This window comes from Mus musculus, chromosome 3 (assembly GCF_000001635.26).
Source record: "Mus musculus strain C57BL/6J chromosome 3, GRCm38.p6 C57BL/6J".
NCBI classification, from domain to species: domain Eukaryota; kingdom Metazoa; phylum Chordata; class Mammalia; order Rodentia; family Muridae; genus Mus; species Mus musculus.
The window spans coordinates 136,925,283-136,943,242 of NC_000069.6; the positions used below are offsets into that span (position 1 = coordinate 136,925,283).

Below are 17,960 nucleotides of genomic sequence, written 5' to 3' on the forward strand. Positions count from 1 at the left end.
TATCCCTTGCAGCAGATGTGGAGGCAAGTTGCCTGAGATCTGCCAATCACAAATAGGATCTACGGCCTGCTTCAAAACAAGCTGCATGCAGAGGCAACGAGAATAGAAGCAACTGCTCTGTCAGGTTTAGATGAGATGCCAGCCATGGCCCTAATTTGGCTTTAGGTATAGTGTTTTTGTATAGTGTTACTGTGAGCTTGGATTTGGCCCAGATCATGGGTAGTAACACTTTGTAAGCCTAGGCCAGCTCGTGGAGTGAGGGACCAGAGTCATTCGGCTAGGAGATTTTTAGCACGTTTTTCTAGACTGTGTAGTCTCTAATACACTCTGATGGTTGTGCACTGGTGAGATCGGCTAGATTCCACTCTTTTCTACAAGAACCTTTACCTGGGCCATAAGTGATAAAGAAGAAAGCATATTTTGAGACCACCCATGTGGTCGATAAGGTGCTGTTGTCCAGGGAAGAATGGGCATTTCTCCAAAGACCAAGTGCTTATTGGGACGGCTGTAATGATCGCACCTGGCAGAACCTTTAGAAATTCCATCCTGAAGCTTCAGAGAGAAGCAAAAGTCAAGTGCAGAGGAGGGCGTGAGCAAGGACATGAACTGCTGGCCTTGCTGAAAGAGAGTGCGCAGTATCTGAGAAAGACGCCAGCAAAACTGATGAGTAGTGCCTTCTAATAGAAACAGCATGAGCCATGTCCGTCCTTTCACATGTTCCAGAAACCGCCATAAGAGAAACATAGACGCAAATGTGTTTCCAGCCTAATCTCCTGTACTCCATTCTTGAAAATTGTACATTATTTGAAAGCATGCCCTTTGACTTATAGACTCCGTGTTTCCAGAATTTGAAAGCCGTTGGTAGCTAGGGCTTAGAGAGAGGGGAAAGGTCCATCAAGGGACTGAGAAGGACACCTCTGTAAGAACAGGATGAATATGATACAAGGAGACCTTTGAGGTGGTTGTACTCCTCAGTGGGAAGTACTGAAGAAAGCAGTTTTCCTGAGAGCTCCGCAGAGGATGGGTGGACTTCAGAGTGGAGAGACTCTTGTGTGAAGCAGGAGTGGGAATCAGGACCACCACAGGAAGGAAGAGATGAGGTGAACGAGGGACTTAAATGAAAGAAGGCGGGCAGGCCATTCTGTCAGAGGACTTTTGCATCATTTATGAGTTAATCCCTGCCACTATAAATGTGACAGGGTAGAGGAGGGAAACTGAAGCCCAGAATAGTGAAAGGCATCCTGACCTCCATTGTATGGCTGGGTGATTCTCCTAGCATCAGCTGATTTTGAGGGGTAGAGGGGTTCCAAAATAAAGAAAGTGGCTCAGTACCTTTAGTACAATAATAGAAAATTTAAATATTAATATTATTTTGTTCAGACACACAAAAAACCCACCACCAACAACAACAATACAACAATAACAAAACATGTCATCCTGTCATTAAAATGCTAGCAACTAGGACTGAAGAGATGGCTCAGTGGTTAAGAACACTGACTGCTCTTCTAGAGGTCCTGAGTTCAAATCCCAGCAACCACATGGTGGCTCACAACCATCCATAATGGAATCTGATGCCCTCTACTGGTGGGTGTGTCGGAAGATAGTGACAGTGTACTGTCATAGATAAAGTAAATAAATGTAAAATAAAATTAAAATCCTAGCAACCAAATGATTACTGGTCATCATTGGCACCAATTGTCTCTTTCATTTTGTTTTAGCAGCCTTGCTTTTAAAATGGGATTTGATGCCAGCATTTATTTGGTATATAGAAATATTTGCCAGTCGTGAGGTTAAAACCTGACTTTGACTGTGAATCTGAAGGAGAGCTGCATTCATTTTTGTAGAGGTACTTCTGAGTTTCCAAATCTGCATTATTAGTATTCAGTGTATTTCATTTTTACACGACCTAGTAGTTTGACGTGAGAACTGTGAAAAGGTTGAAATTCCCATGTGAATGTAAACAGTGATTAATTGGCTGACTCAATCCTAATATTCATGAGTAAACTCTGCAGTTAATGAGCTGGGATTCAAAACTGCAGTTCAGGACTGCCATTTCTCCTTCCATCTTTTCTTTAAAAAAAAAAAAAAAAAACTCCTTCCCATAAATACATGCAGAGTGTGCTCTGTATACATGGTATTGATCCAGTGTGGACACTGTAGTGCTAGAGTGGTCAAAGTGGAAAGAAAGCCCTGTCCTCAGGAAGCTTGGCCAATAGAGAAGTGCTCATTACAGACAAAAAATAAGCAATAGAACAGGTTAAGGCGAGGCATAGCTTATGTTATCTGGAGTAACATTAAAATGGAGGACTCAAAGAGTCACTTGATGGCAGAGAGAAGGAGATTCACAGACAGTCCCGAGAAGAGGGTGACTGAGGGCCATCCCCTGATATAAAGTGTGCTACATGAAGAACCCTGCTGGCAAGGGTAGTCTAGAGCTGGGTCAAAAGGGAGGTGTGTACATAGAAGACCTTTTCTTTTGTGGTTCCCATAGTGCTAAAGCTTTCACCTGCACTCTTGACGAAGAGGGTACTGGAAAATTTTGCCTCAAGGATCAACAGAATTGGCATTAATGTTAAATGTTTGTTTGCCTTTTTGTTTGAAAATACCTACGGGCAGAGAGGGCAGACCTGTGAAAGATGAAGCCGAAAGGCCTTCTACAAGGTTGTGGTAGAAGAGAGAGTAGTGGCTCATGGGATGCTCAGTGCTGGGATGCTCTGGGGGATGATAAATGTTGTAATGTTGATCGGAGTGAATGTTGTACATTCACACATCACCGCAGGTACTTACGAGGGTTGGGTGTGTGAACTGTTATGAGAAGCACTGAGATAAAGGGTATATTTGGAGGTGGAGGCATCCAGTGATTCCAGTGAAGTTGCTGTCCTGTACTATCAAGCAGGTCTGTGCGTGTGTGGCTGATCTCTGGGTACACAAGTCTTTATCACTGGAGATGCAAGGCAACAGCTTTGGCATGTGGTGTGGGTTATAAAGCTAGAGTCACCTTCAGGGTCTTCAATGTGCAGAAGAGGCCATAACTCCACAATTACATAATGTGATTTTAACACTGAAGTCATTTGTAGAATATTCTCTCTGTATAAATAGATTTTCAAATGTCGTGTTTTAAATAAAACAAGAGATCCACAGAGCCAGTATGAGGTAAATATGGGCTCTTTTATGTGTCTTTTTTTTTTTCCACAAAAGAAAGCAAACCTTAACTTCCACGCCCCCTCTGTGTCTTCCAGAGAAGAGAGTGAGAGTGTCCTGACACTGAAGGGCCTGACCCCAACTGGCATGCTCCCCAGCGGAGTGCTCTCTGGCGGGAAACAGACTCTGCAAAGCGGTAAGCAGGCCCGGGGATATGACTTGGAGCACGTGGCCAGCTGTGTCAGTGGAGCATTGAGTGTCTTGGTCATTGAAGCTCGCTCTTTGTTTCTGCTCTTCTTGGCTCGAAGAAGGGCTCAACCCCACACATCAGGTTATATTCAGTCATGTCTACCACGAAGGCTCCCTCATTTCACTGCATACACCCTTCTTCTCACTAGCACATGCATCCCTCTCTTCAGGCCTACCTCCAGGACATCTCATTTAGGGTGCCAGGGCACACAACAGTGGTCTGGAGCACTTGGAGCACCCTCCCTCGGTTACATCCTAGTAAGTAGTCGGACTCTTAACATGATTGAGGAAAGGTACACACATATATGTGCATAATTATAGATTTTATTCAAAAGAATATTAAAGGGGTAATATAATTATCCACTTGAACAGAAATGAGACTTATATTAGCTTTTTCTCTGATTCATCAGAAATATAGAAAGGAAGGATCACAGCTTTATTTTATTAGGTCTTTTTGATGTTGGTTCTTTTTTTATTAATAATAGCTTCTCTTTTAAGTAGGCATTTCACTTTCTAGTCATAACTGGCTGCACAAGTACCATCCCGCATCATTTCTGTGATGGTGAGAATTTCTCATGTCTGTAAAGGCATGTACCAAAGCATTGAATGTTTGACAGATAATCAATGCAAATGAAAAGATCTTTTAAATGATCCCTAACTTTCAGTAAATTTAACTTAAAGACTCACACATAGCTAGTGCCATCCATGTTAGACAACATAATCAGATATACTGTTTCTTTAGTTGTATTTACTTTTTTATCCATTTTAGTTAATATCACTAATTTAAAAATAGCATTCAATATGGAAATTTTGCTGTTATGTTAGACTTCAACAGAAAGAAATATTTCCAGCAAAAAAATCCTATAGTATTTTAATACAATCTCAGCCTCTTACTTTTTTCTCTCCCTGGATCTGTCTCATATTTTCTTTCCTATCCCTACTCTCCATCCCAAAAGCCTCAGGTGTTTTTACTCTAACTTTATTAAGACATTTGTTCCACACAACACGTAATGGTCAACCTGTGAGCATGACATTGTCAGCCCATCACATTTTAGTGACAACAGTCATAGCCTTTATTTTCAGATGACTTTCCTCTAAAACCACTGTCTATGAGTTGCCCCCCAAAACTCAAAAACAGTTCACCAAAAGAAAGAAAATCTGGAAAAACAGAGGTAAATCCGTAGTTAGAAATTAATCACTTCATAAAAACAAAAACAAACCAAAAAAAAAAAAAAAAAGACAAAAAACTTTTCCATCAAAATGAATATCCTGGGAAATTAGCGCAGAGATCATTTATATGAGCAGAATACAACTCTGCCCCACTGAAGGAAAGCTACAGTGTCTAATAATCGTAGCATACAACAGTGGCACATACACTTTCAGTGCCTGACCACAGACTTCCTGAGCTTAGAACACACTAAGCTGTGTGTATTTCTGCTCAGGAATGCTGGTGTGGTTCCAGAGTTTCAGCTTTGCTTCTAAAGCTAAGGTCTTTAAATGCTTACAGTAGACAGGGTCACCTTCAGACGGTCACCTCTGTTTGTAGTTTCACTTAGTCGAGTTCCTTTTATTTTAAGTCCATCTGTTTGTGTTATTCATGTGGAATTCACACACACACACACACACACACACACACACACACACATACACACACACATTGGATTGAGACTTCATTTGTCCTGAGAATTTGACAACTTAGTATATATATTTAAAAACACTGAGTTGTCTGTTTTCAGGGCTCATAATCTGATCCCCTTCTGTTGGCATGAAAGGAGAAGCTGCTCAGAGCTTTGCCATTCAGCTCTTCTCCGTGGTTATGAGGAATCCAGAATGCATTCTTTTTTTTTTATTACGTAGTTTCCTCAATTACATTTCCAATGCTATCCCAAAAGTCCCCCATACCCTCCCCCCCACTTCCCTACCCACCCATTCCCATTTTTTTGGCCCTGGCATTCCCTTGTACTGGGGCATATAAAGTTTGCGTGTCCAATGGGCCTCTCTTTCCACTGATGGCCGACTAGGCCATCTTTTGATACATATGCAGCTAGAGACAAGAGCTCCGGGGTACTGGTTAGTTCATAATGTTGTTCCACCTATAGGGTTGCAGATCCCTTTAGCTCCTTGGGTACTTTCTCTAGCTCCTCCATTGGGAGCCCTGTGATCCATCCACTAGCTGACTGTGAGCAACCTTTAACTGGCATGCATAAGCAGTCCTTGTTGTAGTTGTAAACTTTTCAATTATGAGAGAATACACATTGAAGTCCAGGGGTAAAATATTGATGTTAAACATTTTGAACTTGGGCATAAGTTTAATATTCTGACATTTAATTAAGGGAACATCTCCTAGCTGTAATAACAGAGAAACCCGTAAGCTCTACAGGGAGATGGTAAAGTCTAAGTAGACAGTGGGCTTACTCGACCTCCGAAATTGCCAGTGCAGCACATCCTAAGATGCCTCACTGAGGGACTTCAACCTTGAGACACCCTGTTCCTAAAGGGACTGATAGAATGATTACAATTCCTGCCGTGCCCCCACGTGCAAGACATGCAAGACTTCAGGAACTTTGTTTCTGAAACTGGAATTGCAACAAGGGAAAAAACAAAAAACTTGAACTCAGCTTGCCTGATAAAAGATATCCAGGCCTTATCATTCCCTCTGTGGTTCCCTTCTGCTTCCTCGCCTCCTCCTCCTCCTCTGCCTCCAGGAATTGTTTCCCCCCTAGACAGCCTGATCCATCTCCCTCTAAGTCCAGCCCTCAGCCCCCCAAGCCCCCACCCATTGCATTTCTATCTCTGGAAACCCCACCTTTCACTATTCAGTAACAAAGTATAGCACCAGCATCAACAACCCAGCTCAAAGCTCGTCCGTCCCTCCGTCCCATCCCTCTGGCATTTCAACTACGAATCACCAAGCCAAGCATGGATTCTAAAATGCCATAAGAATCAGAACACAACATAGATTTCCATAGCCCAGTTATCAGTTCAACCCACACAGCAGAAAGCTTCTCAGCATGTTTCCCTCACTGAATAGTGAGCCAGGACTTCAAGCTATCTATTCATCCCCTTAGGTGTATGCAGGCTGTGACCGACATGTCTCACTTATGTGGTGTGTGTGTGTGTGTGTGTGTGTGTGTGTGTGTGTGCGTGCGAGCATGTGTTTTTCCTTTCTCTCTAGTCTTTCTGTCTAGTTGTCTATGCCAAAAGCCAGCACTTAGACAAACATTAGTTCCCCCCCCCCACACCCTCAGTTCCTTTGATCGTCACTGACTTGTTCTTTAGAGTTAAGAAATCCTCAACTCATTTTCTCATTCATTTTGCACCCCCTTTCTTCTCTTCAGCTACTGTTGAGGCTATTGAGGCTGATGAAGGTAAATTGGCCAGTCCCCTTTCTGTTGTGCCTGCAACAGACAAGGGCTCTGCTGGGTGTATTCATTTTTTTTTTTATTTGCTGTAGCTTGTACAGAGTGTGTGGGTGTTGGGCTAACAGTTGTGGCTCAGTATTAACCAAAATGTTCTTGCTTTAAAGGGGAAAATGTCCTTCTATGGTTTGTTTGTTTGTTTATTTTTTTTTCCCTTAAAGCTATGTTTGACTCTTGTATCCAATGAACCTAGTCTCATCACAGACAACTAAAGGATTGTAATTTATATACATCAATTTCTATATATCATGAGTGATGTGGGGTGGGGGTTTTGGCAGCTGCTTTGACAACTGATATGTAAAACAATGTGCTTTGAGCTGAACCACCCCTCCCTCAGATCCAGTAGGACAGAGACGAAAGAATAAAATTAAGTTGACTCTAGTCTTCTCAAGCTTGCAACAACAGACTTTCGTGCCTGGTAATGCTTGGTTACGATTCAACATCACTTATGTCTCTAAAAATATTCCAATGTGAGACAGATGTGTAGAGGTAAACTTTTATCCTTATCAATTTTAACCAATTGATATTCGGAAGAAAGTTAGCATTCAAAAAAATATTTTATTAGGAGCTCCAAGAGTATCTGTGGCTGTGGAAGTAGCCAATCACAATCAAGCAGACATTTAATTAATCATTTCACCTGTCTGCGCTATTGCTAGGTCTCTTGCTAGGAGCTTCAAGGGATATCAAGAATTCTTCGTCGCCAACTGCCTACTAGCACCTCGAAAGAGCAGTACCGCGGACCCATTAGTAGCTAATTTTTAATTGAATGCTGTTTTACTTCTTGGTTACCTGAGAGCTACACATGAAAATAGTTTTAATATTATTCATATCACACCCTCTGGAATTTTTTTTGAAAGAATAACTTGAAGTTCCCCTTTAAAACAAAATTCTTCAGTTGTATTTTGTTCTTGCAAAATAACTTTACTTTTTTTGTTTTTTGGTTTTTTTTACAAAATTGTGTGCATATACGGTCCTTTGGTATGATGTAAAAAGTGTACTTTAGCTTTACAATTTGCTCATGATTTGGATATGGTAGGGGAAATGACAGTGATGTAAGAGAAAAATACAACTGTTTCCTAAATAGCAGTGAGCAAACTGCTATTTATGTGGGAATTCTCTATTCCTCTTGGCAACATCTAATCTGCAGTGTGCATTCCTGTTGAGAGTTTGGCTGTTTTCTGTGACCCTGTGGCTCTGTGTTGTGCTAAGTATACTCCCAATGTAAATTGCTAACACCATTGTCTGACCAGCAACTAGAGCAGAGTGCTTCCTTCCTTACAGGGGTAGACAGATGTGATCAGAAATGGAGCCCCAGCCCCAACTAGCCTCTGTCCTACAAGGTTTTGCATTCCTGTGCTCTGACCTCATTGGCTTCAAAACCTCGAGCTTCTACTTTTTTTTTTCCTTTAAATGAATCAAAGTTTCATAATTGACCACGACAGACTTTTGATTATGAGATGATATTATTTAGAAAAAGAGGAAGGTGTCTGTTAATTCTTGCCCCCATAAAATGATTGAGTTAATTCTCTGGGTGGGTGCTCATTAGACAGCTATAGTCCTTTTTCCAGCTTATTCTCGAATTACCGAATTATGAAGCTTTGCTTTGGGCCTTGGTCTTTCCCCATCTCCCTGTGTTCTTCCTCTCACACTTGACTAATCACCATTATGCTAACCTTAAAATGCAGAGGGGGAACAATCTGTTTTTCTTTATAATGAGTTTTAAACAACTGTGTGAATCTTCTTGGGTTGTCATGAAGGGCTGCACATTTGTGTATGAGCGGCTGACAAAGTGTCGGCTTTAAACTGCTTTACTCTCCACCACCACCACCGCAAAAAGTGGCAAGGAGACACGTAACTTGAAATTGTCCTTAATAAGTTGTGGAGAGGCAGCCCAACTCAGCACTGTTGATTGGCCTCCTGTAGGTGCACCTGGCTCGCACTTTACAGGGAATACAAGCAAACTGATGCCATTGGTTCCCCTTCTGCGTGGTTTATTTTCAGCTCACTGTTGGTGCACCCACTGAGGAAGGGTTTTGTTTTGTTTTGTTTTTTTTCTTTTCACAAATACTTTTTTGTTATCTCTAGAGGAAAACAAAAGAGAAGTCAAGGTTTTAGTTAAAAGTAACAAAACCAATTGGTTCTTCTTCAGCCGCCACCCAATGTGGCTCTACTGAGAGTGAGTTTTCCTTGGTGTAGGCGCTAATGGCTATCAGATGAACATCAGTTTGACCTGTTCACTGCTAAAGGGCAGAAAGTGCTTCTCTACGTAGTCTTTATTTTCCAATTTCTCTTATCTCCTCGCCCACTATACATCTTCCTGTTAAGTGGGAAAACAGCTTATAATCCCCCCACACACACACACAACAAACACACAATGTTGAAATCTTATCAGCCTGGGGGATGGCAAAGAAATGTCCCTGTCAATTCCTTTTCTAGTTCCTTAGACCTTCTGTTCTAAGCCATGGTGAGAGTTAGGAGTAGAGAGGCCTTCCTCTGAATTTGTCATTACTAGCATAGTGGTAGAGTAAGAATGGGGTGAAGTGTAGTCTATTTAGGTCAGGGTTAATGGGCCATCAAGCCAGTGATGTGGCCAGTATTGCTGGATGCAGAAGCCTGCCCCCGGGACAGTTTTTTCCTTTACTTACCCACTGTGGATTTCTGTGATCTAAACTTTGATGAAGACAAGAGAAATGCTTACATCTTAAACTCTTCAAGAGGACATTTTGGTTGGCAAGAGACATTGGCTGTTTCCAAACCCTTGGTTCCCTCCGGTATGGTAAGGAATCTGTTGTGTTGTCTTCAGGTCCTGTCACGTTGTTCTCCACTAAAGGATTCCCACCCACTCTGAAGTCTCTAACCTCACTTGATGAAGCCGCGGTGCCCTTTGGTACGCTCCACCTAATGCTTTCTCTCTTTTCTTAATGATTTTCTATTTAGCCATCAAAGGATTTTCACCACAACATAAGATCACTAGCTTCGAGGAGGCCAAGGGCTTAGACCGAATTAACGAGAGGATGCCACCTCGCAGAGACGCCATGCCCTCTGACGCCAACCTTAACTCCATCAACAAGGCTCTCGCCTCAGAGACTAACGGCACGGACAGCAATGGCAGTAATAGCAGCAATATCCAGTGACCACTTCCTGTTCACTTTTTTTTTTTTTGAGCTGCAGGGCATGATGGGATTGCTGCATCTCAGCAGTTGGATGTTCTTGCCTCTGAAGGTAGCTTGTTTGCTCTGGGGGCCAGGAATTGGATTCAGTTTACACTATCATGAAAAATAAAAATAAAAAAAGAGGGAGAGAGATAATAAACTATATTTTGGTGAGGGTGGTGATTAAACACCTCTTTTGGGTATGCCTTTAAAAAATGCTTCTAGGGAAAAAAAGTTTTAAAAAGAAAGCTAATGCTAGTCTATACTGCAATGTTAGGGGAATGAACGCGTTTTCCTACTGCACTGGGGACTTTTAGATAGGTTAATGAAAGGCCTTTTATTCTGTTACTGGACACGAAAACTTTGTCTAATTTCTTATACTCTATTGTACGTTTACAGTCGCAGCACTAAAATGGAAGACATCAAACATTTTTAACAGAAAAAAAAAAAGATGTAAAAACTAACTAAGGACTATTTATTGATAATGTTTTGCTACTCCTGTCAGACAATGGCTATAAACTGAATTAGGCAGTCTTAAAAAAAAAAAAAAGAAAAAAAGAAAAAAGAAAAAAAGAAAAGAAAAAGAAAAAAAAAACCTGGAAAAAAAAGAATGTTGCAAATTTGTTAAAATGCCAAAAAATAAAAAATAAAAAAAAATACGACAGTTTAATTTTGTATAGATCATGCTTACCTCAGGTTTCTTTAGTTTGCTTGAATGCCCTTCTTTCCATAGAACATTATTAATTTGGCAGTGAATACATTTTCTTTAAGTTTTAAAAAAACTGGAATAATTATACCCATCTTTTTTGCTGTTTATATTTAGGGGTTTTGTTGATAAATCAAGTCTTGGTTGTGGCTTGCTGAATTCAATATTTATGAGTGGTGCATTTTTAAGTATAGTGAACACGACACCATAGTGCAGTGATGAAGCCTCTATATTCTGTAAAAAACAAAAACAAACAAAAAAATTCTGCCTATGCATGTTTTTTAAGGAAAAAAAAATAAAATAAAATGGCTGTACCGGCCTGTATGGACTGTAACGCGCTTCGTGGCCTGACATTTACTGGAAATGTATGTATACTGGCGTGTGCTTTATATTCTCGAAAATGCTTAATGCCTTTGAAATTTTGTAATCAAAACAAAAGCTTTGAAAAAATCTAAAGGGGAGAGTATTCTTAAAAGTTTTTAACATAAGCTTGTCAGTGCACACATAGATGGTTGGCATGTTTAGCAAACTTTGTGAAATTTAAATAAGTTTGTAGTTACATGTGTAACTCTAAATGCATGGTAACCGTTAATGTCATACCAGTTTAGTTATGTCGTTCTGTTCTGTCATGTGCCACAAAATACGTACTTTTTTCACTTTTTTTCCCTTTGTATATTAGTTACGGGTTACTACTGGTTCATTCTGAAAACAACAACCAACCACAAAAGTCCATTCATATTTTTTAACAATTGTCTAAGTGCCCAGGTCATTCACTACAGCCTCAAGCCTTGCCTTTGTAATTTGACTTCGGAAATGTTGACGATCAAAGCATGCACCTGTACCAATGACAAAGAAAAAGCATTTTATATTACTACTCAATAAAATGTGCATGAACTTAAAGAATGCGCATCCTTTCACTGAGTCTGCTCAAGGGGATGTTGTGCACAGCCACCATGGTGTCCTCTGGGTGCTGGCCCTCCACCACCCTGCACACTTAGGGTAGGCTGCTTCCCAAGGGCCTCATGATCCAAGGAGTGGTACCCACTTCTGCTGTAAAAGTCGTGGTGGGTTTGTGTCTCAAAAAAATCAGGCAAGAGAAGTCTACTTACAGAGCAAATGCCATCTTCTGGCTCCCTTACATGAAGGACTGATTTAAGAAACCAGACCATTCCTTTACTTTGAAAACAATAGTCTTCAATTGGTTGTCAGGTTGTTTTGGTTGTATGGGACACCTCCCAGCTCCAGCAAAAAGCACTAGTCTCCTAAGCCCATTTCCAACCCAGACGGGCTGTGTTTATACTGATAAGAAGTTTGTATTCACGTGCTTTTTAGTTGTTATCCTGCGGAGATTTAGAAGGCACCACATTTCAGTTTGTTTCTAACATTGTTCATTTTTCACTGCACTTTGTTTATGTAATAAATTATGCCTATTATATTAAGTAATGAGAGTGTGGCGATTAATAATAAAGTGTACCAAAACAAAGATATATTCGCTGACAAAAACCTCCCCGTGGTTATTTGAAGGAGTCAAAACGTTTCTCCTGTGGGTATTTCCCCACAAACGTGACATCCAAGGAAAACAGATGCAACTTGCTAGAATGCTGTGAAAGAAATGATCATTCTTCTATCAATGTGTGTGTTTTCTTTCTTCTAACTACAGAGAAAATATCCCCCCAAAATATTAATAATGATCAGGGTTTTTTTTGGATTCCTTTCTTTTGCAAATTGTGCTAAGGAAACTATGGCATAGAAATAAACATTTGACATTGAAATAAGCAGTCGATGTGAGTATTGCTTGTCTTTTTGCTCAGTGTTAGGAAAGAGACACTATTTTTTTCACATGATTTGATCTGTCCAAGAAGTCAGTATGGAGTTGAAGGTCTTTCTCCAGGATTGACAACACTCGCAAATCTTTGTTATTAGTCCTGTCTCTTTAAGATGTGGACCGACTATGTGGATTCATGAGTTCCGTTGCTGGGTACCTGGATACAAGCACACGTGCATAATGTCTGGGCATTCACACACAGCCACGCTCTCATCCCCAGATGATTTTGTCTGTGCCAGGGTGACTTGCTGTTTGCAGGGCACCCTAATTTGCTAAATTTCTTGGTAGTGTTTGGAGGACTAGATCTGGTAGTCTTCTTCAGCAAGCTTCCTTGTCTGAAATATATTCATCCTACATGTACTTTCAAAATTTTAAGAAGGCACCTTGAGAGGCTCACCTGTGATGAGAATCAAGTGTGGTATCTCAGCCCGTCACGTAGGATCACTATGAATACCAGAATATCTCTCGCTATCTCTCCAGATGGTGCTCCTGTGGTGCTATGAAAGCCCTCTGAACCATTTATGTCCTAAACTATTTGTTTTCTGTACCCTTGCTGTACCCAATGAGATCATTTTATTATGAATCCATTTTCCTTACATCGGGGCTTAAGATGAAGTCAGCTACAGGGATGGGATAATCTCTCTCATCTTTATTTAAACTTGAATACTTCATGTCTGTCACTCACTGGGCCCCTTGAATTAGACTAACCTAAGATCTGTAAACCTGAGGATACTTTCTCTACCCGAGGGATGTGGCCGTCTACTTTGTTCATTTCCTAAGCAGATGTTTCTGCTATGCTCTGACCATCCCTTTTCCTGCTGTACATTCTTATTTTTCAATCACGTGCACACACACACACAGAGCCACTGTGTCAGGCAGTCCTCAAGGCATATATAAATTTTTAGTATGATATTAAATGTCAGCATGCTGTGGGACTGTGAGTCAGTGCCATACTTTTCACAGTGCTTCATCAGCTCTCTCTCTGGGTTTTTCTTTTAAATAATGTATACAAGGAACATCCCTAACTAGGCCCATGATGATGTGTTTACTTTCATTTTTTAATTCATACATAGTAACAAACACACAAAGAACAAAATGTACCTATCTCTGATGACCATATTGTCAAGAGGCAACTGACATACTGGAATTTGTGTTAATGATGGAGATCCAGAAGGAGAGTCTGCTTTAAGGAAAGACTGGAGAAACTTAACAGGTAAACAACAGAGGTCCTGTTAGCGATGATATTCCAAAAGACAGTGCTGACTTTGGAAAAGCATCTACTTATCATACCATTCAAGTGACTAGGAAACGAGCCTGCATTCCATGAGTATGGCTTCACTCGAAGGGTGAGAGACATTGCAAGTTTGACACTGTAACGCCTTAAGGACAACGGCATGAAAGGATGGAAAGTAACCTGCTCCATATCTAAATGTCCCCGAAGCAGTAGAGGATGGAATATCACTTTAACAACAAGATTTAGGGTATCCTGTCAATTTTTCAATCTAAGCCATTGCTTCAAGATTTTGTGTTTGCAGACACTCTGTCTTGGGGCTGAGCTCTGCAACCCAGTTAAACACAATACTCTGTGGGTTTAATATTTTATAGACAGACAAATGATAGCAGCTGGAAAAAGACAGCAACAGCCTAGGTTAGGTAGGGAGACTTGCAGGATAACCTGAGCTGTGTGGAGTGGTATTTGGGACCGCCTGCATTATGGGGAGAGAGAACTGGGTCAGCCTGAGCTACAGGGAGAAAAGCAGTGGACAGCCCAGGCTACCCCTTCCACATTTTCCTCTGTGTATCCCAAACCATCTTACTTTTTCTGGGCAAACCTAGCTGGAAAGAGTTTCCTATAGATTAGCAAAGTGGTGGTGGTGGAATTGAGCTTATAACCTGAGATCTCAAAAAAGGTTGATTTAACTTCCAGTCCAAAGGCATTCTTTTTAGGTTACACAGACTGAGCATCCCTTGTCCAGAATTCTTAGAACCAGAAATGTTTCCAATTTGGGGGATTTTTGACATTTTATAATAAGATTGATTAGACTTAACATTGAGATCCCCTATCAGAAATACCCCAAAATCCAAGATGTTTGGAGTTACCTTACAAAGTCTAAGGATTCAGACTTCTGGCTTAGAGGTGTTCAACTTATGTTTTCAAACAAAATTTCTAATACCAAATACTAAGGATGGCTAGGTTTGTTCTCAGAAACTCCACAGTGGCTGTAAGAATTAGTCTTGCTTCTTCAAGGTGACATACAAGGTTACTCACCTTGTGATTCTCAGCAGTCAGCTGACTTTCCAGTCTCATGCCTACTTGACTTCAGCCATGTTTGACTGGACCTAGTGCTTGGGTAGCCATAGGCTGCTTAGGTCTCTTATTCACTCATGCATTCTCTGAAAATACCAGATTCATCTTTAGATTGGGGTGAAACACAGTCCTTCCTGGGAAGAGAGATGTGTCCTATATGTCCTGTGTTTTCAACATTTACTTCTCTCACACACAACACAATGGGGAGAATAGCTGCTTCTCTTCGAAGTTTTGGAGGGAAACATGAGAGACTTGGTGTCTTTTGGAGGAAGAAAAAGGCAAGCAGGAATACAGATTTTTCTCCACGTGCACTCACAATGTGGGACTCTCTATGACTCCACGCAGCAAATGTTCAAAGAAGAATGGATTGGAGCTTTGCCATTGAAGGATCCAAGTCCTTGTACAAATTCCCTAGAGCCGGAAGTTAAGGTGTAATTTTCTTTTATTCTACCGGTCTCATCACGACTACTGCGTTCACCATTACAACTTGTTTTATCAGAGTTTGGTTTTGATTTTAATGCTTTTTGGGGGGTCAGCAAGATAACTCAGTAAGTAAACGCACTTGCAATCAAGCCTGACGGTCTCAACCCCCAGAACTCACGTAGTGGGAGAGAACTGACTCCAGCAAATTTTCCTCTGACCTTCACGTGCATGAAATGGCTGGTGCATGTGTGCAGAGACACACATATAAGCTAATGTTAAAATAATACTTATTGACTGTATATTGAGCACAGCCTACCTTAAAGAACCATAGAATGACATTGAAGTTTTAGCATGAGAGAACTAATCCTTTGGGTTCCAGGAAGCACTTCCTTTGTAGTCTTTTGCTAAAAGATAACACATTGGGAAAGGAAACCACAAGCTCTTTGCCAGCTTCAAACACCCTAGTGAGAAATAGTTAATCACAGTTCTGACAGGTCCTTTGGAAGGATGATAAATACAGGTCTGTTTATAGAGAAGAGACTGTTGGGGCATGGGACAGTGGGATGGGTGCTGGAACTCAGAGAGAGGGCTGATGGGGTATACTGATTCTACAGCTCTCAGTGCTAGGTGGAAACTCATTAGAACAACGAAATTCAATACCCAGGCTGCTCTGTCACCATGTTTGAACGGAAGTATGAGTCAGCATCTGTGCATACGTGCTGGCTTGTAGGAGATGAACCACACTGGTATAGATATGAGTCTGCCCTACTCTCCTACTTGCCACAGGGCTGTGAGACCTTTTCTGAGCTTCATAAAATCCTATTCCAGTCTTGGCCAAATGACTGATGAATTTTTAAGCTCTCTGCCTGAATTAAAAGAAACGATGTAAATGAAGAAATTGGCAGGGTATAAAACAGGAAATGCTCATTGTAGTCAGCAGCCTGCCAAGTTACACGAAGGCTTACTTATTCTGTGACTGAAACTCCTGTGTGTGTGAGGTGGCGTCGCCTGAGAGTGTTTGTGTGATCAGAAAAACCTAGTGAGAGGAATGGTACTCATCTCCAGCCTTCCTACAAGGATTAGTTGGGGAGAGAGGGCAAACTGGGAAGCAGTGAGAGAAGATGTAAGAGCAAAGAAGCAAGTCAACCATTGTGGAACCACTTGGCTTAAAGCATGGGAGGAATGATTGTGAAAGATGCAACCGGATACAGCTTGATGAGTAGTTTGCATCTGGAAGCCTTCCGTGCATAAAACCACATACCTGGTAGACTATATGTAAAGCACAGAGGCACTGCTGTTATTAGGACCGTGTAGCTTCAGGATTAACTTGGTGGATGGACAGTATCATCAAGGACATGGGTTGTCCCCATCCTTCTCAGGATGTTGGCATCTGTCCTCAGCTGCAGAGAACTATCCATAAGCACCTGGCATTGCTAGCTCACACAACACTGTCTGGCTAGTGGAAAATAACAGCAAAAATAACCTATAAATACAGCAAAGCCCAATTTATTGCTCATTGCAGCAATGTAACCACTACCTCAGCAGGGTCACAGTAAATCCAGATGGGTGGAAGGCAGAAGCAAAATATTTATGATGTTTTGTTTAGTTGAGGTTGGTCTTTCCACGTAGGAGTCTAATAAAAATCAGACCAAGTTTGTGGCTCTGTGGGTTAAAATTGGTACACACAGCAAAGGAGGCATTTACTAAGAGAGTTTTGAGGAGAGCAGTAAACATCTAGACAAGGATGAGACTTTGTTTCCTCCTCAAACTCACTAAGCTATTTTTATGACAACTAAAGCTGTGTGTGTGTGTGTCTGTGTGTGTGTGTCTGTGTGTGTGTGTCTGTGTGTGTGTGTCTGTGTGTGTGTGTGTGTCTGTGTGTGTGTCTGTGTGTGTGTCTGTGTGTGTGTCTGTGTGTGTGTGTCTGTGTGTGTGTGTGTGTCTGTATGTGTGTGTGTGTCTGTGTGTGTGTGTGTGTGTGTGTGTCTGTGTGTGTGTGTGTGTCTGTGTGTGTGTGTGTGTGTGTGTGTGTGTGTGTGTGTGTGTCTGTTTGTGTGTGTCTGTGTGTGTGTGTATCTGTGTGTGTGTATGTGGCTGTGTGGCTGAGTCATATTAAATGTATGGGTTGTGAGACTCGATGCAGCTAAACAGTCAGTTCTTCTCAAATGAGTTTATACATTTAATATCCTTGCACCAGAACACCCAGCAGGAGTTATGTATGGGCATTCACAAGCTGATTCTACAATCCATAGCAAGAGAATCTAAACTGTGGACTGGTAATATGGCCTAATGGTAGCATACAGAAGGCTCTGTTCAATATCCAGTACCACCAAAGATAAATAAAATGCATTTTATATCTGTGCTATTGAGTAGCTTTTTGCTTACAGGACCAACTCAGACAGCAGCAGAGAGACCACACACTTGCCTACAAATGGTCGACCAGGGAACATATCAAAATAGTTTGGTGGAGCAAGAAATAACTTTCAAAGAATTCATTACAACAACTGGTGATCCACTGACAACAGAAGAGACAGCTTGGCTCTCTATCTGGTAACTCTCTCCAAAATGAAAAATCAAATGGATTGGACATTTCATTTTTAAACATAAAATATAAAAACAAGGAGATTGCTAGAAAACAACAACAACAACAACAACAACAAAACCTGAAATAATGTTTGTGGCCTTGACTAGGCACAGAGTTTGACATAAAATCAAAAGCCAGAACTGAAAATTACAA

At 41.1% G+C, this 17,960-nt stretch overlaps 1 protein-coding gene across 7 annotated transcripts in view; it reads left to right on the forward strand.

Moving 5' to 3' along the window:
• Ppp3ca (protein phosphatase 3, catalytic subunit, alpha isoform) overlaps positions 1 to 12,445 on the forward strand; it is a 268,014-nt gene extending 255,569 nt beyond the window's left edge. For 2 of the 7 annotated variants that reach the window (XM_030252463.1, XM_030252462.1), the window contains exons 13-15: positions 3,240 to 3,337; positions 6,729 to 6,758; positions 9,747 to 12,442. In XM_030252463.1, coding sequence (XP_030108323.1) covers positions 3,240 to 3,337; positions 6,729 to 6,758; positions 9,747 to 9,943 — 325 coding nt within the window. In that variant the 3' untranslated portion in view covers positions 9,944 to 12,442. Of the gene's footprint in view, positions 1 to 3,239; positions 3,338 to 6,728; positions 6,759 to 9,746 lie in introns of all 7 variants that reach the window. The other 5 variants (NM_008913.5, XM_017319492.2, XM_030252464.1 and 2 more) reach the window with 3 other exon arrangements.
• Positions 12,446 to 17,960: the final 5,515 nt, after the last annotated feature.